This window comes from Mizuhopecten yessoensis, unplaced genomic scaffold, assembly GCF_002113885.1.
Source record: "Mizuhopecten yessoensis strain PY_sf001 unplaced genomic scaffold, ASM211388v2 scaffold10591, whole genome shotgun sequence".
Classification (NCBI taxonomy): Eukaryota; Metazoa; Mollusca; class Bivalvia; order Pectinida; family Pectinidae; genus Mizuhopecten; species Mizuhopecten yessoensis.
The window spans coordinates 242,038-265,779 of NW_018408623.1; the positions used below are offsets into that span (position 1 = coordinate 242,038).

The 23,742-nt window shown below is 35.5% G+C and overlaps 2 protein-coding genes across 4 annotated transcripts in view; one reads left to right on the forward strand and one right to left on the reverse strand.

The window, feature by feature from the left end:
* LOC110461248 (CXXC-type zinc finger protein 1-like) overlaps window positions 1–8,703 on the forward strand; it is a 26,036-nt gene extending 17,333 nt beyond the window's left edge. For all 3 annotated transcript variants that reach the window (XM_021514651.1, XM_021514653.1, XM_021514652.1), the window contains 7 exons: window positions 1,633–1,725; window positions 2,221–2,396; window positions 2,735–2,942; window positions 3,395–3,502; window positions 4,937–5,080; window positions 5,595–5,747; window positions 6,896–8,703. In XM_021514651.1, the coding sequence (XP_021370326.1) occupies window positions 1,633–1,725; window positions 2,221–2,396; window positions 2,735–2,942; window positions 3,395–3,502; window positions 4,937–5,080; window positions 5,595–5,747; window positions 6,896–7,039 (1,026 nt within the window). In that variant the 3' untranslated portion in view covers window positions 7,040–8,703. The remainder of the gene's footprint in view (window positions 1–1,632; window positions 1,726–2,220; window positions 2,397–2,734; window positions 2,943–3,394; window positions 3,503–4,936; window positions 5,081–5,594; window positions 5,748–6,895) is intronic.
* A 718-nt stretch (window positions 8,704–9,421) lies between these two features.
* On the reverse strand, window positions 9,422–23,235 carry LOC110461249 (39S ribosomal protein L46, mitochondrial-like). The gene is made up of 6 exons (XM_021514654.1): window positions 23,150–23,235; window positions 19,430–19,643; window positions 17,508–17,677; window positions 16,488–16,630; window positions 13,237–13,371; window positions 9,422–10,236 (listed from the first exon to the last, which is right to left on the reverse strand). The coding sequence occupies exons 1-6, from the start codon at window positions 23,217–23,219 to the stop codon at window positions 10,084–10,086; spliced, it is 885 nt and encodes a 294-aa protein (XP_021370329.1). The 5' UTR covers window positions 23,220–23,235; the 3' UTR covers window positions 9,422–10,083.
* Window positions 23,236–23,742: the final 507 nt, after the last annotated feature.

Sequence of the window (23,742 nt, forward strand, 5' to 3'; positions counted from 1 at the left end):
GTATTTGTCTTATACCTGTAATTAATGATGTATCAATACCTTTGTGGTACATGTAGTATTTGTCTTATACCTGTAATTAATGATGTATCAATACCTTTGTGGTACATGCAGTATGTGTCTTATACCTGTAATTAATGATGTATCAATATCTTTGTGGTACATGTAGTATTTGTCTTATACCTGTAATTAGTGATGTATAAGACAAATACTACATGTAACACAAAGGTATTGATACATCATTAATTAAAGGTATAAGACAAATACTACATGTACCACAAAGGCATTGATACATCATTAATTACAGGTATATGACAAATACTACATGTACCACAAAGGCATTGATACATCATTAATTACAGGTATATGACAAATACTACATGTACCACAAAGGCATTGATACATCACTAATTACAGGTATAGACAAATACTACATGTACCACAAAGGGATTGATACATCATTAATTACATGTAGTATTTGTCTTATACCTGGAATTAATGATGTATCAATACCTTTGTGGAACATGCAGTATGTGTCTTATACCTGTTATTAATGATGTATCAATATCTTTGTGGTACGTGTAGTATTTGTCTTATACCTGTAATCAATGATGTATCAATACCTTTGTGGTACATGTAAAATTTGTCTTATACCTGGAATTAATTATTTATCAATACCTTTGTGGTACATGTAAAATTTGTCTTATACCTGGAATTAATTATTTATCAATACCTTTGTGGTACATGTAGAATTTGTCTTATACCTGTAATTAGGGATGTATCAATACCTTTGTGGTACATGGAGTATTTGTATTATACCTGTAATTAGTGATGTATCAATACCTTTGTGGTACATGTAAAATTTGTCTTATACCTGGAATTAATTATTTATCAATACCTTTGTGGTACATGCAGTATGCGTCTTATACCTGTAATTAATGATGTGTCAATACCTTTGTGGTACATGTAAAATTTGTCTTATACCTGGAATTAATGATGTTTCAATACCTTTGTGGTACATGTAGTGTTTGTCTTATACCTGTAATTAATGATGTGTCAATACCTTTGTGGTACATGTAAAATTTGTCTTATACCTGGAATTAATTATTTATCAATACCTTTGTGGTACATGCAGCATGTGTCTTATACCTGTAATTAATTATGTATCAATACCTTTGTGGTACATGCAGCATGTGTCTTATACCTGTAATTAATGATGTTTCAATACCTTTGTGGTACATGTAGTATTGGTCTTATACCTGTAATTAATGATGTATCAATACCTTTGTGGTACATGAGGTATTTGAACAGCCAAAGTTTACTTTTGGTCTAAAGTGTTTTTTAGGCTTTGGTAAAGCTCTTAAAAAACACACACAGAAAGGTAGCCGGTGGAATTATGTGTTTTGTCAAAAAAACTGTTCAAATGAAAGGTATAGGTTTATATAACTTTTTAAAAAAATGTTTCAATCTCCCTGATTTAGAACAAAGAAAATTTCATAGACAGAAAACAGAAAAAAAATAAGACAGACTCTGATATAGTTCTTTAGATTGTTTTAAAATCAATGATAACAAAGAATTCATGATATTGCTGTTTAAACTTGACTTGACTGTTGTACTCTATATTTTGAACTCTAGAATAAGCCAGGGAGGAAGAAGAGTGAGTCGGGATCACCACGAAAGAAAAAGTTAAAAGAAAGCAGCAAACATTCACCCTCCAAGAAAAAACAGGTACAGTTAAAAAAAAAAGGTCAATTCTTTTAAAGTTACCTCCATTTATTTCTATAATGTAAAATATAATATGAATGACATCACATATTTTGACTGATCAGTTGTAAAGCATCCTTTTCCAAAATGATTCCATATTCAACAAAAGGAAAGGTTCAAGAATGTGCCCTATGGTTGCTGAGAGAAAAAATAAGCGAAAAATCTATAAAATTGATGAGTTTTCAAATTTTACCAGTCTACACAATTTTCAACTAGATACCATGGCACTGAAATAAAGATTTTCATATCATCATCCAAAAAATATTCAAATTAAAAAAGGACACACACACAAAATCAGTACTGCAAAAACTGAATTAGATATTTTGAATTTTGATAGAATTGCAGGCCAAAGAAGGACCAAATTATTCATTGTTCTTTCCAAGGACAAAAACTCTAAACAATTTTAAAGAAAAATATATACCAAACATATTGATATGATAATATATGCTTGATTTGTAGAAATTGAAAGACAAGACAGGTTCAGAGAGGAAAAAGAAGCGTGGAGGAGAGGTAGATGATGTACGGGAAGTGGAGGATGAGGAGCCACGCCAGTGTTTCGGGCCAGGATGTATAGAGCCTGCCCGGCCCAACTCCAAGTACTGCTCCGAGGAGTGTGGCATGAAACTGGCCAAAAAGTATGTGTATTGTAGCACTAGTCCAATCTCCAATATACAAGATCATCTGAATTTGTGAACTACATTGTACTTCCCACAGAATTAATGTATTTGTCTCTTTTCAAGCTACTGTATACCGGGATTTTTTGCCGAAGTTTAACTGAAGCCTTTTTCCCCCCTCTCAAATGAGGGCAAATTTATCATGACAGCATATTTTAGTACACAACATGAAATATATGAAAAAATATGTGAAAGGCGAAATTAACACGGGGCAAACATAGATTTTATAGGAAAAGGATTACAGTATATATTGTTGAGCACCTGCCCTCAACGATGAATTTTCTTGTGGTCTATTCCAGTCGTATCTATGAACTCCTGCCCCCTAAGATCCAGCAATGGCAGAGCACACCTTGTGTGACAGAGGAAAACAACAAGAAAGCACTGGAAAAAATTCGCAGACAGCAACTAGAGGCACGGCATAAACTAGGGGAGCTTGATTTCCGACATCAGGAGCTGGACGCACTTTTAGAGCGAGTCAAACATTCTATCATAGTTCCGGACCAGGAGGTATGTTCTGACAGCCAAAACCTCATATACTACAACGTTAAGTACTTCAATTAATGAGCTGGCAACAACATGTGCCAATTTGGAAGAATTACTTCTATTTGCCAGTAGATATGTAATTTCAGTATAATATTTGATCCTTCATCTTTTAAAGAAGACTTTAGAGGTTATTCGAAATAAATATTGCAAGTTTAATTTCAGTAAGCAGATGTTTTCCAACACAATAATTGAATATATAGCTGACAAAGTTGAGAGTGTAACTGATATGTACTTCAGTTATAATCTGAGATTGAAATGATAATGAGGTTACAGAAAATTGACCAATTTTAATTGACACTGTTGTCCATCAAACAATGATTGCTATCTGAATTATCTAATGTTTTCTGCATCTACCCAGTATCAGAAAGCTGGTGGTAAAAATTTTGATGAGGTGAGCTTGACCTTTGACATTGCAGGAGAAGGAAGCAGAAGATGATATGGAATACAGCATGTACTGTGTCACTTGTGGAGCCGAACTCAACCAGAAAGGGGCACTCCGACACATGGAAAAGTGCTTTGCAAAGGTAAGTATACTTATCTTATTCACACCTGATACCTGTCTGTTCATTGTTCATCCATTATACCATTCAGAAGAATAGGATACATATTGACCTCTTGTTACATACTTTGTATGTCCGAGAGAAATACAAATCTGAAATCTAAAAAGATCTTTTACAAATCTAAAATTACCTTTGACCACATTTATGATTTACTGAAATTAAATTTGTGCCAAGATCAAGACCTGCACACAATTATTTCTGCTTAACTGGTATACATTATTCTGCTTTTTTTATTATTTAAATGCAGTTCAATAAAATTTGTTGTCTAAAGGTTGTTGGAACCATGAACAAATTTATTATGAATTAAATCAGAGCAACATTTTTTCCTAGATAAACAGGGCATTCCAAAATGAATTTCAGGTAAACAGTGGAATTACAGATAAACAGGGTATTTCAGGTAAACAGTGGAATTACAGATAAACAGGGTATTCCAGGTAAACAGGGTATTTCAGGTAGATAGAACTATTCCAGGTAAACTGGGTATTCCAGGTAAACAGGGTATTTCAGGTGGATAGGGATATTCCAGGTAAACAGGGTATTCCAGATAAACAGGGTATTTCAGGTAGATAGGGATATTCCAGGTAAACAGGGTATTCCACATAAACAGGGTATTTCAGGTAGATAGGGATATTCCAGGTAAACAGATATTCCAGGTAAACAGGGCATTTCAGGTGGATAGGGTTATTCCAGGTAAACAGGACATTTCAGGTAGATAGGAATATTCCAGGTAAACAGGTATTCCAGATTAACAGGGTATTTCAGGTGGATAGGGATTTTCCAGGTAAACAGGGTATTCCAGATAAACAGAGTATTTCAGGATAGGGTTATTCCAGGTAAACAGGGCATTTCAGGTAGATAGGGATATTCCAGGTAAACAGGGCATTTCAGGTGGATAGGGATTTTCCAGGTAAACAGGGCATTTCAGGTGGATAGGGATATTCCAGGTTAACAGGTATTCCAGGTAAACAGGGTATTTCAGGTGGATAGGGATACTCCATGTAAACAGGGCATTTCAGGTGGATAGGGATATTCCAGGTAAACAGGGCATTTCAGGTGGATAGGGATATTTCAGATAAACAGGTATTCCAGGGTATTCCAGGTAAACAGGGTATTTCAGGTGGATAGGGATATTCCAGGTAAACAGGGTATTTCAGGTGGATAGGGATATTCCAGATATCAGAGAGATAGGTTCCACTCTATGCATCATAGATTAGATCATTTCACATGAAATCTGGTGTAGAATTTATAGGAATAATTACCTAACCATCAGCTGGTACATTTCAACATGTTGGTATTACACTGTTGACATTTTTGTTCAGCTCTCACCTTTACAATGTCTTACCTTTGTCATGGTATAAATACTATAAATGCTAATTATAAATGTCTCTTTATTTTCAGTATGAGGCACAGACATCATTTGGGTCCATTTATAAAACCCGGATAGAGGGCAACTCCATGTTTTGTGACTACTACAACGCCCAACAGAAAGTTTACTGTAAACGGTTAAAAGTCCTCTGTCCAGAACACACTAAGGAACCAAAGGTAAAGGTTGTATGTTGACAACCAGCTGGGTTAGAGAATTGTACAAGTAATTTAAATGGCTAAAAGTTCAGAATGTAGATCAGTGCAGTATTAACAGTATACAAAGCATCTGTCGTATAAGAGGTATATATACAGTTATTTTATATCTAAGTTTCTATCTTTACATTTTTGTGCCTAATGATATTTTGGTATGAGAGGAAGGGGGATGGACAGTGATTTCTTTTGCCTCGTTTTACTGCCAATAACAGGCTGCTTTTCATAGCAAGAAATAAGAGTTTGGATTTCCCAATTTAAAATAATGCTATAATTTTCCAAATTCATTTAGGAACAGGCTATCGTAAAAATTAGGTAAAAAAACACCTGATAACTGTATGTCTGTTATTTGACAACACAGCATAATTCTTTATACGTTTTGTATTTTTGTTGTTGAGTATGATAGCAAATTTTGATAGCAAAGATGGGTTATCATAAACATGTTTAGTTATCTGATGGAAGTGGTATGTTGATTTTGTAGGTGGGACCAGATGAGGTGTGTGGCTGCCCGTTAGTCACTAACGTGTTTGAGGAGACCGGTGAATACTGCAGAGCAGCCAAACGTAAATGTAACAAACACTTTGTGTGGGAGAAACTACGGCGGGCAGAGATAGACATGGAGAGGGTTAGGCAGGTGTGTAAGCTTTTCTTTCTGAAATAAGATGCTTTGTTATATGGCACCAGGTATGCAAAACATCTTGTGGTGATCATTTGTTAATTGTTTTCAAAGACCTTCATTTGGTGAAGCAAATACTGTGTTGTTCGCCCGGTCAAAATTACCCCCTTAGCCAGAATTAACCATATTCATGGAGTGTTAGTTTGGCCCTTCACATTTAAATACTTTTGCATAATATTTAGTTTTCTAAAGTTTGCTGTTATGATAAATTTTCTCTTCATTAAGGCAGGCAAAAAGGGCGAGAAATAAACTGCAGCGAAAATTTCGCAGTACACTGTATACAGTACTGGCATCATCATGCCCCTATCCGCCCATCAGTACATGTTCCAGACTGAATTTTCCAACCTATTTATGTGAAACTTTACACATGTATTTCTCACATCAATATCATGATACTGATAGATAAGGTCATATGTGCAAGGTGAAAGTTATAGCAGCTATAGAATCTGTACATAATAATGGGGAAACTGACTTGTCCATGCATTCCTGTCATAATGTTTTCAATCCAACAAACTCACCACATCTTGATTCTATAACTTACACTGCTTGTGTTTACATTACACATCTTAATACAATGACATCAGCAGGCATAGTATGTTCCATTTGTGGTACTCTTGTTACCAGTTTGGTAAGGATCAAATTTATAAGGTACATAATTTACATTAACAGGCTAGGATTGGAAATATTTGTTTATTGAAATGCAGAAATTAACATTAGGATATACTGTATATTTGGAAGTTTTGGCCTTTTTCGCCCTTCGTAATGAGGCCAAATTGTCCATGACATTGGAAAGGTCCACATTATTCTATGCATAGGAATAGCAAGAATGGATTTTACCAGTGGCGGGCAAACATTGGACTGGGCGAACATTGGACTAAAACATTGGACTGGGCGAAAGGTTCCTGTTATACAGTATTCCGTCTTTGCGTATTGCAGAGTTATCTTCTCTTGTGAGCAGGTATTGATCGTTACGTCATTGGTTTGTGTGAGAAAATTACGTCGTTTTGTCAAATAATCAATACCTACTCACAAGAGAAGATAACTCTGCAATACGCAAAAACTTATAAACCTTTATTGCTTATCCTATCTTTGTCTTGTTTCTGCAGTGGATGGAGTTGGACGACTTATTTGAACAAGAGCGCAACATCCGAGTGTCAATGGCCAACCGTGTTGGTGTGCTGGGCCTGATGTTACACCAGACAATGGACCACGACCCACTGAACCCAATCAAGGCCCCTGAAATTAACTGATTCCACTCCAATACAGCTTACCATCTTGAAGAAAATGTTAAGAAAAGTTTACTTTTGTTTGTTTAGACTTTTGTGTTTAGCTCAGTATTCATCAAAGTGAGAGCAGAGGCATTTGTATGTTTAATAAACAATTTCTGATGTATGTGTATTGGGCTGCATGGGGAGGTTTTGCCATGTCACTAGTACGAGTGTGTAGTATGTAAACTTTTAAATAAGATTTATTACTATAAATCATATGGGTTTGTGGAAATTATGCTCTCTATTTTTCATACAACAGATATTTGAATTTGTAACTGACTTACAAATTCATTCAAATTACATATCTCGTGAAAAATAACAAAATGTTGCACATTGTAAAACTTCTCAGGGTTAGAGAGTTAACATTCTTTTTATGCTGGTTTATTTGTGTCGGTTCATTAGCAATAATCCTGTGAAAATCGTCCTATCGTAATTCACCAACAAGTATTAAATTTCTATCATGACTCGCACCAAGAAACACCTTTGCTCAGATCAGGTGACCAAAGCATTGTAAAATTAATGAGCTGTTGACTCAAATTTTCTAACCATGTTTTTTGTTCCAACAACTTTGCAGAGATATAGATCTTACTGGAATGTCAGATTCGTGTGACAAGCACAAAGATTGTGTACATTTCACAAATCTCACTTTGTCTTCACTATCATTACTATAGTGCTATTGAACTTTCACTCTGTGCAATTGCATTCCCTGTTAAGATACTGCTTTATCCTGTACTTAGATACAGTAAACTCTCATTATACTGCCAACATTTGGCGATAAACTGAAGAAACTGTATGAAGTATTCTTGAGAAAATAAGAAAAAAAACATAATTGAAAAGTAAAGTGTTGGCCGTAAATGTAATGAGGGGCATTATATGGAGGTTTTACTGTAGTTTCACCTTGTAATCGGCAGTATCTGTTGATGGTTGTTACCACTTTCCTTCCTTCGTTTGACTGTAGACTTAATAAACTGTGATGCAAGTCGGTATTCACCATCATGTGTATTTACCAGGTACATTATGTAAGTTTGTAAAGCTTTTCTATTTATTTTTTATTAATGTGAAATGTTACATAAAAAATTATAACTGTGTTTTATTAAAATGTTGAATTCACAATTTACAAGTTAATGTACATGTAAATTAATGTTCATAATTTTACGTCCAGATCCTGATTTTTTTGTGATCATTTTGAAGAAGCATCTTGATGTAATATTAGCGTTAGTTCTGTAAGATAATACAAAAGTTAAGAGAATTTTAATGAGCTCATACATAGTGCTTACAAGTCTTAAGCTTGTATTTCTACCAAGAGTCAGTATCGATGTTTGTACAGGCACAGGACAGTGTTCAGATTATTATATTGAACGTTTCAATTATTTTTCAAGTCTAAAGAGAAAGGTTCTTGCACATATTCAACACTTGCGAGTTGTTCTGATGCACTTGTGTCAATTGAGAAGTGTAACTCTTGAATTAGGATATGGACGTTTCTGTCAAAAGGTAGCTAATAGTGTCAGATACAGTTAAATCTCATTACTTGTTTTTGAAATTTCTATTAAAGATTTTGTATGACTTTGGTCATGTATAACTTTGTACAGGATTAAAAATTGTAATGATGATTAATCCTTCAAATAAACATGATTTAAAACATAAAATGTGTCAAGAGTTTTTAATCTGTGACGTTTTAAGTTTGTTGAATGCATTATTTTGGCCTTCATTCAAGGTCACAAAGTACAATTTAATTGAAGATTTATAAAACTTCTATAAATTAATGGTGAGGTGTAAAAAGATTTGTTTCATTTATTTTGAAACAAATGGCCTAAATATTACCAGAAGACACAACATAATATTTCACCTTAAAGACACAAAGTTATTAAATTTAACATGACCATTTTGTCATGCTTTATCACCCCATAAGTTTCAGTGTTTGATAATGTTCTATAAATAGCTACAACTTTGATCTCGACACCCTGAAATATGCACACACTCAAGGTACCAGTATTATCATACTTCAAGATGATAAATGGAGAAATATAGAGAACAGTTTTCTATGTATAGCAACATGCAATGACCTTTGAGCAAAATGCGTCACTTGAGTTGCGACAGACATGGGCCACACTATATGGCATATATATGCCCCCTCCCTTATTTCATGGCTGGGGCAGAAAAACTGCTGATTTTAACTAGTGCGGTGCTATCTTTTTCGATAACTGACCTTAGTCATGGGATTGTGAACTTTTTATATTAGCCAAGGATGAAAACATAACAGATATTACTGCATGATTCCATGGTTTTTACTCGAGCCTCTTAGAGTGTATACACCAAAATATACATGTACAACTAATATCTAAAAGAAATCTCAGGATAATTATGGACTTGAAATCATTTTATTACACATTATAATATGATGTTTGACACATGTTCATACACAAATTAACACTACGGTATGTACACTAAATGTTTACACATTCTCAACCGTTGAAAACTACATCTTAGAGAGTACTTCATTGAATGTCAAAAGCACTCCATACTTACTGATCTAATATCTGGAAAATGAACAAATATACACATCAGAGAAATCATTTGAAATCCCTGATCGCATACAATTACTTTATGCATTGTCCACTTAGATGATCAGGGTGCTGTATCCTATTATCAAATTGTTGCACTTTATCACATGACTATGACAGTGTATCACATGACCAAGGTGCATGACCATATACAGTATCATTCAGTTTTGTTGTTTCAGTTTAAACTGATCACACAGAAAGAGGGTTATTGGTGTCAATAATGGCCAGCGTTACAGCTTCATAACATTACAGGAAATTAAAACCGTTTCTACACACTGAATTACACAAAAACGGCATCGATGGTCTTGTCTGAATACCAAGGTGTAAAATGCTGGTTTGAATTTTTGCACAAATATATTGTCCTAGTCCTTTGAATGTAGACATCTTTTTTAACACATACCTTGGTTCATTTCAGTTCATCAATCTTAAGATGTTTTGATGATAACTCAAGTTTCTATTACTTCCTCACCACAAATCTGATACAAACATCTTACACTTTTTATAATAGTCTGGTTCCAAGTAGTCTGCCATTTCCTCAACTGTTAACCACTTATAATCAGTAATACGGTCACTAACAATTACGCTCCCTTGATTGAATTCAGCCCTAAAGAAAAATACCTGAAACACAACAAATTGAGATTATCACTTTCAAGGAGTATAAGTAGATAATTTCAAATAAAGTATACTCATTTATTACATTTTTGCCAGTGAAATATCAGATTCTATCAACTTGATAGAACTGATATCTTTCACACTGTGACAAATATCACTTCTTGATACTGACCAATCATAACAGTATCTTCTATTCGCTGCATTCAAAGGTAACAAATTTTTGTTCAGATTCAAATGAAGCGTCGGCAGAATAAGTGGTTGTTATGGTAAATATTTGGTACACACACTTAAGTATTTACATAAATATACAATTAATAACATTTTTATAAGCAATAATACCAGAAAAAAAGCAGAAAACGTGAGTATCCCTTTCAAAATTGTGCGCAGCTTTGTTGTCAAGTGTGACGTCATTAGGATAAGGTGCTAATTATTATGCTCCCGATTCCCATCCTTTTTTAATGCGTTAATTTTTAATGTTTTATGCTTTAAAAATGTAATAAATAGAAAATTTAATGGTGTCTTCAGTAATAACAAATATATTTCACTCGTGTGGCTAAAATATAAAATTATTAGCCACACTCGTGAAATATATTTGTTATAACTGGCGACACCATTAAATATCCTCTATTTATTTCTGAGCATGAACGTTTTTTATTATTGAGGACAATAGACTTATTAAAAAACACCCAAAACAATCAGACATACAACTACTGTCTGTCCAACTTAGAACCTTGTAGGGTGTGAATTGTACGCCCTACTTCCTGTCCTGTAGGTCTACTTTAGGGTGTTTATTGTACTCCTATATCCTGTCCTGTAGGTCTAGTTTAGGGTGTGTATTGTACTCCTATATCCTGTCCTGTAGGTCTAGTTTAGGGTGTGTATTGTACTCCTATATCCTGTCCTGTAGGTCTAGTTTAGGGTGTGTATTGTACTCCTATATCCTGTCCTGTAGGTCTAGTTTAGGGTGTTTATTGTACTCCTATATCCTGTCCTGTAGGTCTAGTTTAGGGTGTTTATTGTACTCCTATATCCTGTCCTGTAGGTCTAGTTTAGGGTGTTTATTGTACTCCTATATCCTGTCCTGTAGGTCTAGTTTAGGGTGTTTATTGTACTCCTATATCCTGTCCTGTAGGTCTAGTTTAGGGTGTTTATTGTACTCCTATATCCTGTCCTGTAGGTCTAGTTTAGGGTGTTTATTGTACTCCTATATCCTGTCCTGTAGGTCTAGTTTAGGGTGTTTATTGTACTCCTATATCCTGTCCTGTAGGTCTAGTTTAGGGTGTTTATTGTACTCCTATATCCTGTCCTGTAGGTCTAGTTTAGGGTGTTTATTGTACTCCTATATCCTGTCCTGTAGGTCTAGTTTAGGGTGTTTATTGTACTCCTATATCCTGTCCTGTAGGTCTAGTTTAGGGTGTTTATTGTACTCCTATATCCTGTCCTGTAGGTCTAGTTTAGGGTGTTTATTGTACTCCTATATCCTGTCCTGTAGGTCTAGTTTAGGGTGTTTATTGTACTCCTATATCCTGTCCTGTAGGTCTAGTTTAGGGTGTTTATTGTACTCCTATATCCTGTCCTGTAGGTCTAGTTTAGGGTGTTTATTGTACTCCTATATCCTGTCCTGTAGGTCTAGTTTAGGGTGTTTATTGTACTCCTATATCCTGTCCTGTAGGTCTAGTTTAGGGTGTTTATTGTACTCCTATATCCTGTCCTGTAGGTCTAGTTTAGGGTGTTTATTGTACTCCTATATCCTGTCCTGTAGGTCTAGTTTAGGGTGTTTATTGTACTCCTATATCCTGTCCTGTAGGTCTAGTTTAGGGTGTTTATTGTACTCCTATATCCTGTCCTGTAGGTCTAGTTTAGGGTGTTTATTGTACTCCTATATCCTGTCCTGTAGGTCTAGTTTAGGGTGTTTATTGTACTCCTATATCCTGTCCTGTAGGTCTAGTTTAGGGTGTTTATTGTACTCCTATATCCTGTCCTGTAGGTCTAGTTTAGGGTGTTTATTGTACTCCTATATCCTGTCCTGTAGGTCTAGTTTAGGGTGTTTATTGTACTCCTATATCCTGTCCTGTAGGTCTAGTTTAGGGTGTTTATTGTACTCCTATATCCTGTCCTGTAGGTCTAGTTTAGGGTGTTTATTGTACTCCTATATCCTGTCCTGTAGGTCTAGTTTAGGGTGTTTATTGTACTCCTATATCCTGTCCTGTAGGTCTAGTTTAGGGTGTTTATTGTACTCCTATATCCTGTCCTGTAGGTCTAGTTTAGGGTGTTTATTGTACTCCTATATCCTGTCCTGTAGGTCTAGTTTAGGGTGTTTATTGTACTCCTATATCCTGTCCTGTAGGTCTAGTTTAGGGTGTTTATTGTACTCCTATATCCTGTCCTGTAGGTCTAGTTTAGGGTGTTTATTGTACTCCTATATCCTGTCCTGTAGGTCTAGTTTAGGGTGTTTATTGTACTCCTATATCCTGTCCTGTAGGTCTAGTTTAGGGTGTTTATTGTACTCCTATATCCTGTCCTGTAGGTCTAGTTTAGGGTGTTTATTGTACTCCTATATCCTGTCCTGTAGGTCTAGTTTAGGGTGTTTATTGTACTCCTATATCCTGTCCTGTAGGTCTAGTTTAGGGTGTTTATTGTACTCCTATATCCTGTCCTGTAGGTCTAGTTTAGGGTGTTTATTGTACTCCTATATCCTGTCCTGTAGGTCTAGTTTAGGGTGTTTATTGTACTCCTATATCCTGTCCTGTAGGTCTAGTTTAGGGTGTTTATTGTACTCCTATATCCTGTCCTGTAGGTCTAGTTTAGGGTGTTTATTGTACTCCTATATCCTGTCCTGTAGGTCTAGTTTAGGGTGTTTATTGTACTCCTATATCCTGTCCTGTAGGTCTAGTTTAGGGTGTTTATTGTACTCCTATATCCTGTCCTGTAGGTCTAGTTTAGGGTGTTTATTGTACTCCTATATCCTGTCCTGTAGGTCTAGTTTTTTCAGCCTTGTGCCCTTACCTTATTTCCATTTACACACAGTTTTTCCTGTAAAGTCTTTGATAATTTTTCTCTGTAAAACCCACATGGAGCATTTCCCAGGAACCTTGATTGTATACTGTCTCCACAAGTCTCTCTGAGTGTTCTTTCAGCGGTCTACAACACAATTAAAAAATAAAAATACAACAGACCTAGAGTCGACACTGATCAGCTTCTTATGCTGACTTTAAATATCTTTTTTCGTTTAAGTAGCTGTTTTCTGACTGTTATGCATAGCAAAATGATCCACACAAACTTCACCAGAAAAAGAGAAAAAGTCATTCGTTGATTCAGGAGATTTCAACATATTCCTGAATTTTTTATGCAATTTATCTTTTGAGGTTTATCCATTAATTTTCATAAAGTATTGTTCTTGTGAGGATCTGAATGTTTTTACCTGTACACAGTAAAACATGTTTTAAATCATCCTTAATACTCCAGGGGTTTATGCTCACTTTCACTCTCTGCACCCCTGGAATATGTCATAGCAAAATGGAAGGCTCAGTGTGCATCACCTTGTGTATGAGATGACTAGTTTTAATCCTTCGCTGTACAATAGAAGAATATGTTTGTTGCGTAATGGTTAAATGGGCTGGCTTTAGCATCGGGTGTCACTCCACTGTATCGTCGAAGGACAGGTAAATTAGCCACAGCGATTAGTCTAGTTTTTTTTACCTGATGCCTTCAATTTGGTATGACATATTCAAGAGGAGGGGGTGGGGGGGGGGGATCAGAAGTGAGCCTTACCCCATGGAGTATTAAGGATGGTTTAAAACAAATCCTGCTGAATTTTGATGGTTAATTAGGAACAAAATTATATATGGATGCAAGATGATTATCTGTGATCTGCCTTGTAGTTTAGGGCCAAATGTTCAGATCAATTCTAAAATTCATCAGTTCACCCTATCTGATTCAGATTATAGGTAACAAACTCCATATCAATATAACTAGTTTGTTACTGAATTCAAATATCAGATGTTTACAATGTTCAGTATGTGTTGGCAGTTCCTTATGTTTTTTTAACTTTTATTATAAATATGATTGATGTAATTAAAAAAAGAAAAAAAAAACTGTGAAAGTTTGTTGTAACCCAACCATTATATAAAATGAGTCATATAAATAGTGAACAACTCTGTCTGTTGATGTAACAGTAGTGTTGTCACTTTATTTTGGACCATATGTACATGTATAGTGAACAACTCTGTCTGTTGATGTAACAGTAGTGTTGTCACTTTATTTTGGACCATATATACATGTATAGTGAACAACTCTGTCTGTTGATGTAACAGTAGTGTTGTCACTTTATTTTGGACCATATATACATGTATAGTGAACAACTCTGTCTGTTGATGTAACAGTAGTGTTGTCACTTTATTTTGGACCATATATACATGTATAGTGAACAACTCTGTCTGTTGATGTAACAGTAGTGTTGTCACTTTATTTTGGACCATATATACATGTATAGTGAACAACTCTGTCTGTTGATGTAACAGTAGTGTTGTCACTTTATTTTGGACCATATATACATGTATAGTGAACAACTCTGTCTGTTGATGTAACAGTAGTGTTGTCACTTTATTTTGGACCATATATACATGTATAGTGAACAACTCTGTCTGTTGATGTAACAGTAGTGTTGTCACTTTATTTTGGACCATATATACATGTATAGTGAACAACTCTGTCTGTTGATGTAACAGTAGTGTTGTCACTTTATTTTGGACCATATATACATGTATAGTGAACAACTCTGTCTGTTGATGTAACAGTAGTGTTGTCACTTTATTTTGGACCATATATACATGTATAGTGAACAACTCTGTCTGTTGATGTAACAGTAGTGTTGTCACTTTATTTTGGACCATATATACATGTATAGTGAACAACTCTGTCTGTTGATGTAACAGTAGTGTTGTCACTTTATTTTGGACCATATATACATGTATAGTGAACAACTCTGTCTGTTGATGTAACAGTAGTGTTGTCACTTTATTTTGGACCATATATACATGTATAGTGAACAACTCTGTCTGTTGATGTAACAGTAGTGTTGTCACTTTATTTTGGACCATATATACATGTATAGTGAACAACTCTGTCTGTTGATGTAACAGTAGTGTTGTCACTTTATTTTGGACCATATATACATGTATAGTGAACAACTCTGTCTGTTGATGTAACAGTAGTGTTGTCACTTTATTTTGGACCATATATACATGTATAGTGAACAACTCTGTCTGTTGATGTAACAGTAGTGTTGTCACTTTATTTTGGACCATATATACATGTATAGTGAACAACTCTGTCTGTTGATGTAACAGTAGTGTTGTCACTTTATTTTGGACCATATATACATGTATAGTGAACAACTCTGTCTGTTGATGTAACAGTAGTGTTGTCACTTTATTTTGGACCATATATACATGTATAGTGAACAACTCTGTCTGTTGATGTAACAGTAGTGTTGTCACTTTATTTTGGACCATATATACATGTATAGTGAACAACTCTGTCTGTTGATGTAACAGTAGTGTTGTCACTTTATTTTGGACCATATATACATGTATAGTGAACAACTCTGTCTGTTGATGTAACAGTAGTGTTGTCACTTTATTTTGGACCATATATACATGTATAGTGAACAACTCTGTCTGTTGATGTAACAGTAGTGTTGTCACTTTATTTTGGACCATATATACATGTATAGTGAACAACTCTGTCTGTTGATGTAACAGTAGTGTTGTCACTTTATTTTGGACCATATATACATGTATAGTGAACAACTCTGTCTGTTGATGTAACAGTAGTGATGTCACTTTATTTGGGACCATATATACATGTATAGTGAATAACTCTGTCTGTTGATGCAACAGTAGTGTTGTCACTTTATTTGGGACCATATATACATGTATAGTGAACAACTCTGTCTGTTGATGTAACAGTAGTGATGTCACTTTATTTTGGACCATATATACATGTATAGTAAACAACTCTGTCTGTTGATGTAACAGTAGTGTTGTCACTTTATTTTGGACCATATATACATGTATAGTGAACAACTCTGTCTGTTCACAGTTGATGTAACTGGAGTGTTGTCACTTCATCTGGGGTTATCAGCTCCATTACATTATAAACTATAAACTGATTATGAAATTGATCATCATTTCTCACTTCTGATTACGAATCAATTATGATTTCAAACTGACTGCCCATCACTCTCTGCCTTGTACCTCTCTCATCGACTCATCCTGCTGATGGTCGCCTTGAGGAAGCATCCAATGTTCATAATCGCCAATCCTTTGTTTTACCACCAGAAATAGTTTCTTGTCAAGCTTTCTATTCAAAGACTGAAGGTCATTTTCTTTGTCAGCAGCTGAAATATACAAAACAAATCCAGTTTGGTTATGTGTTTTTCTGATTCTGCGTTAGATAACACTGTTTTTCTATGACAATATCCGAATTTCAGTACCAGGATATAAGTCCTATTATGTCTTTTCTAATAACTCATAATAACCTAAATCCACGCTTAAGGAAACTAAGGGAAAAGGAGAACTTTTACATCAATATACACCTATAGCTACCTCCCAATCACCAACAATTCTTCAAATGTGATCAAGTATGACCTTTAACCTTGACCACCAAAATTTAAGCATGTGTAGGACAATGTTATAAATATGAACTCAATCTGTTAAGGTGTTCTGGACATTTTATTTTATTCAAACTTTTTAACATCAAAAGTGGTTAAGTGTGACTTTAAACTTGACCGATGACCACCAAAATCTTTGCCAGTTGTAGGACTCCATGTTACCCTAAATTGCTATAAATATGAACTCAATCTGTTAATGTGTTCAGGAGATGTTTTTCTTGTAGGCAAACTTTTTACTTCAATTTAAAATTATCAACTGTGACCTTTAACCCTTTTACCTTGACCAATAACTATTGATGACATCATAGATGTTGTGTATTGTTTCAAGTCACATGACTTTCATTGTTACTCCACTATCACTATGCAGTGGTCATCAAATAGACAGCTTGTCTAGCAGGTCGAGACCAGTCACCACCTACATTTATACAGTTCTGAAAACTGAAATCCAGGAGTTACTTTAACTTGCTTCTTTCATCTTTCTATATATCCAATTTGATGAGAGGGCACTGCACTAGCCCTCTTTTAACAAAACAATCAGTAAAACATTTTCTACAAAGTTCCCAAACATTTTCAGTTCTGAACATACATAAAGGCTGATGCGAACCTGTTTCTCTACTTCCTCCTTCCAAAACAAATTCAAGAGCATCCTTTTCCCAGCTGTCCTCTAAATCAGCGGCTGTGAGTTTGGTTTCTTCTGGGAGTCCAGCAGACACCTCACCTCCCTTTAACGGTTCTGATGAACCAGACTCTGCTTCTATTTGCTTCTTTTTTGCCCTTGCAATAAAGAAACAATACAGAAAAATAAAATTTCAATCTCTTTTATACTCTCAGTTCAATTTTATTGAAAACCTGTGTGAACTGAGAACAGGATGCGTTTAAAATAAGTATAACTTCAATATCAAATTAATTAAACCTTTTAAGCTAATCGAAGGTTGGTACTTCAACCATTATTATAAATGCAAGTGCAATGATGTGATGCCAATGACATGATTGACATCTAGACTTTACCTTCTTGCTAGGGCTTCTCACAGGAGAACAATTTATGTTTTGGAGGGTTAAAGCCAAATTCTGATGGACTGTTTAAAACATTTCGTAATGCATCATAAAAGTTTTTCTCAGAGATGTACTGTTAGATCTTAACAAATACAGAAATACAGTTGAATACATAGAATTATTTCAGTCAAAGAACTATTTCAGTTAAATACAGAGAACTACTTCTGCATTAGGTATGTTGATCAAAACTTTCAAGCACAGTGGCTGAATCCTCAGTGAGGGTCTTTTTTATAATAAGAGTTCACTTCAGAACTTCCAAGCCATCTAGTCCGAATTATTCTGACGTTTTATGAATTTTTTTCATATCGGTCTGTCGTTGATTAACGTCAGAACTCCGGCCCTCTATAATATGTGGGAAATATGCGACCCGCGCCCGGAGCGCACTTCAAACTGATATTTTGGAAACAAATCGTCACTTTCACACACATGTCGCACATGGATCGAAAGATCTATTCTTTATGCACTAGGTGATATCAATAACATGTTTCAAAGATCATTACGAAAAGTATTTTCCAACGTTTTCTATACCAACCCATGTATTTAATGGAAATTAGGCCATGAGCAATGTCACATGACTTGATGAGATCTCGAGTTTCCGAAAGTATTTCCCAACGTTATGACGTAGGCCGGCGAGATTTTAGTCACATGACATTAGAAGGCGGGGCTATCAAAAAACTAGAGCAAAACAGAGTAAGTTTGAAAAACTATGTTTTTAGTGATTGTATTGGTTGTTTGAGGCATGTTATGTATGTTCATCTTGTGCATAAAGAATAGATCTTTCGATCCATGTGCGACATGTGTGTGAAAGTGACGGTTTGTTTCTAAAATATCGGTTTGAAGTGCGCTCCGGGCGCGGGTCGCATATTTCCCGCATATTATAGAGGGCCGGAGTTCTGACATTAATCGAAGACAGACCGATATGAAAAAAGTCGATAAAACATCAGAATAATTCGGACTACAAACCATCCAACGATAAAAACCAAAAAGAATGAATAAACAAAAGGCCTACTGGGCATGTTAAGTTCACTTGTTATTATATGCTATTGGAAAACACTTCTCCTATATGTGACTTATAGAGCTGGTCAAGGGCAAATTTATTTTTAAAAAAGTCATTCACCAGAAAGACTTGATACCTCATCCCACATACCAGTATGTTACAGGAAAATATTATGACGGTTTGGCCTTCTGGTTATTCAGAAGTAATTGTTTAAGTGGGTCAAGGTCATTCATTTGAACAAACTTTATAGCCATTGTTGAAATAATTTGTATTTTGCTGCTTCATAGACGTCTAGGCCAGTGTTCATTTCTATCCACCATTTAACTAAATTGTGTTGTTTCTTTAATAAGAAATATTTGTTGTATGGATTTTAATTTAACTCTAACAGATCAGAATCATGGTTAAGCAAGTAGTAGTCTGCCCATTTTCTACCTGGTACTCAGCACTTGAACACGTCAAAAACTCTATATACTTACATGTCCTCCAAATGTTTCAATTCATGGTCACACAAAACACTCTGTTCTAGTTCTATTTTCTGTAGATTAATGCTGATTCTGTCTTCCAAAGGAGTCTTCTGCTGCACTATTTTGGGATATCGTTCTAAGCACACAGCGCTTGCCAATGTCCATTTTTCATCTATGGGTCTGCTTTCAGTCGCAACAGCTGTAGCCAGAGATGTTCTCTGATAAGCTAAAAATACACATACAATCTTAACTTCATCATGAAAGTGGTATATCAGTTACAGTTCTATATATATAAACCATTATTTTGTAACTCACAATTCACAGTAATGCTCCAGCCCAAGTTTCATCTGGCCCCAACACCAGACTTCACCATTTTGACAGATAGATGTCTGTTGTGGGCCCCAGACATCTATCTGTCAAAATGTCTTAAGTGTGGTGTCAGGGTCAGAGGAAACTCGGGCAAAGTAATGTTCATTATCATTCCAAACATTGATTGGAATATCATAAAAAAAAAACATTATTCCCCCCCCCAAAAAAAACTTGAAAAAATAATAATGCTGCAGGGCAAAACTTATCTCAACTGAGCCATTTACACAAGTAATTTCCAAGGCGAATGAGATTCACAAGATAACCTGACCATCAGTGATTGCTCCTCTTGTTACCGTAATATAATCAAGGTGTTTCAAAATCAGGAGGAAATCAAATTGATAACACACATTGATTCAGTGTAGCCTAAGCTACTTGTCAGAGATGTTCTAAATCACCGTTCAGTAATTACATAATATTATACACGTAATTGGAATTAATTTCATACTTGTAGCCGATTTAACAAGCAAATTCGTGGAATTTATATCCCCCGCTTGCAGGACATATTGTAGGTTAACATTATTGAGGTTAGGTTTAAACATGTGAGTATCGTGCTGTTGAGACATAATGTATAGCTTGAAACTTGAAGAAGAATCCGTAAATATGCACAAATCACATTGGTTGGCAAACTTAGCATGAGTTGGATGGATATAAGGAATTTGGTTGAAACATCTTAACAATATCTACAGCAACAAGCACTAATTGTAATGGGAGACCATTACAGATATCCCCTAAACTGCCCCCATAGTCGCAAAGATGCATCAGAAAAGGATCGCATTGCCATAGTACACCTACAATGTACATAATAAATTTGAGTGAAATTGAGCAATTCCTAAATTGCAACCAATCAGAATCCTCTGTGTAGTTGCTATGGTAACGGAACGTATGCGATTGAATTTGCAGTCCCCTAATACCCCTATATACCAATTTTCATCGAAATCAAACAATATCTAAATTGCGACCAATCAGAAGCCTCCTTGTGGTCGCTATGGTAACACAACTTATGCGGTTGAATTTGCAGTCCCCTTATACTCCTCTATAACGATTTTCATCAAAATCAAACAATATCTGAATTTCCACCAATCAGAAGCCTTCTTGTGGTTGCTATATGGTTGCTACCGCAACGAAACCTATGCGGTTGAATTCGCAGTTGCCTAATATCCCCATATACCAATTTTCATCAAAATCGAACAATACCTAAATTTCGACCAATCATAAGCCTCATTGTGGTTGCTATGTTAACGAAACTTATGCGGTTGTATTCTCAGTCCCCTTATACCCCAAGATACCAATATTCATCAAAATTGAATATTATCTAAATTTCGACCAATTAGAAGCCTCCGTGTGTTTGCTATGATAAGGAAACTAATGCAGTTTTATTTGCAGTCCCCTAATATCCCTATATACAAGTTTTCATCAAAATCTAACAATATTTAAATTTCGACCAATCAGAAGCCTCTGTGTGGTAGCTATGGCAACGAGACTGATGCGGTTAAATTTGCAGTCCCCTAATATCCCTATTTACCAATTTTCATCAAAATCATACCAAGTTTAAAGAAAAACGGTTAACATTTGTTGTAGTTCTTGCAGGAAACAAAATGCAGCAGATAATGACGTTTCATTATTCAAGGGGCCATAACTCCGCCAAATGGGGTCTGCTGAAATTGGTCATCAAACTTGGTCGAGCCCATAAGGCATTTTACCCTGTGACCAAGTTTGCAGAAAATCGGTTAATATTTGTTGTAGTTTTTGCACAGAAACGAAGCGTGACAGATGGACAGGCAGACCCATATTAATATCCCCCGTTTCGGTGAAAGCGGGGGATAATAATTAATCATGTATATGGAACCAATGTTTTTCGCAACACAAGATTTATATTCCAACAGTTTTTAGCAATACTTATGTATTGATAGCTTTAGTAGTGATTCATCTGGCCCCAACATGACAGCACGTGGCAGATATTTTCGTTGAAACTTAAATTGAAATCATCAGCATAATAACAGTTTAATTGACTCTAAGACTTTTAAAATATATGCAACTTCTATCATTTAAAATTAAAAAAAAAAAAGTAAGCTACAATTTGTAACTGGAATTATGTCAAATAGTTACATTTACTGTACCTACATAGCGGTCAATTCAGATTTGAATTGCGCTTGCTACATTAACTTGATAATTTAACGACATTTTAGGCAGAATTTAACTTCACATGATGCGGACAAATGTGCTGTCAATTAATTCTAAAATCTCCCCAGTGTGATTCACACCAGGCTTGCTCCATTACAAGGCATGTGATTGATTTAATACATGGCCGGGGCAGAGGAGGCCGAGTATTAACATTAGTACTCTGCAAAACCCTGCCATTGTTTTGCAGAGTTTTTATTGTTTAGAGAGGATTTGAAAAAATAGGGTAACAACTAACAATTGATTATTTTTAAAGAACCAACGTTATGCCATGATGCAGCGGAAACATGTCCCCACTGAAAATCCAAACTCCCTACTTCAAATTACAAATCTCCTCACATTGTGTTCAAAATCATCACATGACAAGACCATCTGCCTGAACTGGCTGAAGCTGAGAAGCAGGAGTTTCCTTCGGCCCAAACAAAATATCTACTTTTATTTAACATTTTGCATGTGTGACAGAAATGGACACATCTATATGCCAAACAGATACATAAATACAGACAGATTTGTCGCACGGGGACCTGAGAATTTGTTACAGCTACATAGATTGATTTTGCAGTAAAACGATAAAAATATATATGATCATTGTGGGTGGCATTTTTACTGAAAATCGATCTCAAGACTAAACCCCCAAAATATGTAAAATTACTCTGAACACCTTAGTTTAGGCAGAGACGTATATGGCTTTATACGTCTCTGGTTTAGGTTCAAATATAGCTGTAACGCCGGTAACAAATGCTCAGGGCCCGTATTCATGAAACAGTTCTCATGCTCAAGCATTGATTCTGTGCTCAAGCCAGCTTTCTTGTAACTCACCTAAATCATGTCAACGAACAAAACGTCAATTATAAATATTGAAAACAGTATTTGGTTTAGTCTCTTCAATTTTTCTTCAAAACTTTGACAAAATAAGATTTTAAAAATCATTTAGAACAGGAACAAGTATTATGCTTGAGCACAAAATCCATGCTTGAGCATGAAAACAGTTTCATGAATACGGGCCCTGCTGGTCTCTGTGATTTGTCGGTACTCCGGACCCGGCCGTACATCTGTCAAAATGTCGAACGCAGGGTCAGTTACTAACTTTACATTTAAAGACATATTTTACGCTACCCAAAATCAATTACATGGGTAAAAATTAACTGCAATACATATGTTACCACCATTAGTACATCCGCATACCTCTGAATGCTGTAAGTCGCTGTGCAAATCGTGGAAAAATGTTCAGAGAGCTCCTCACGATCGTAGCCATGCTTTTGACCGGAAGTTGATCATAAGTTATAACGAACGAAACCGGGAGACGGTTAAATTATCCGTACAAAACTTAAACTTCAACTCAACTTCAACAGGATACTCTAAAACGTTCAATATACTGAACATTATTGAGAGGCGTCAGAAAGATCGGTTAAAAACAAGTTTTTTTTGTTTTGTTTTTTTAGAAATATACGATAAAAACAACATGTCACTTAGAATTTGTGAGAGAGGAGATTTTCCTTCAGTGTTGAGAGGTCTGCACTGTCGGCGATGTGGGAGGCTGTTCCAGGTACGAATTGCTCTAGGACAGAATGAATTTGCATGATAATTTGTGGAGCTGTGTGGAATCTGGAATTTGTTTGTAAACAATTTGCATGATGAGTCGAATCTTGCACCGTTCTATGATATTACTTTTCAGTGAAGCGGTCGGTAGGGACAGCTTTCAAACATGTGTAATAATCTTCGTTTTGCCCTCTTGTAATCAGAAATACCATTACAGTTCACGAAAATGTGGATAAGTA

Coding starts and splice junctions, on each gene's coding strand:
- LOC110461249 (XM_021514654.1), bottom strand. CDS start 23,219: ATGGCTACGATCGTGAGGAGCTCTCTGAACATTTTTCCACGATTTGCA. Junction 19,644..23,149: donor GCGACTTACAGCATTCAGAG/GTATGCGGATGT, acceptor GTGTATTTTTAG/CTTATCAGAGAACATCTCTG. Junction 16,631..17,507: donor AGGAGGAAGTAGAGAAACAG/GTTCGCATCAGC, acceptor TGTATATTTCAG/CTGCTGACAAAGAAAATGAC.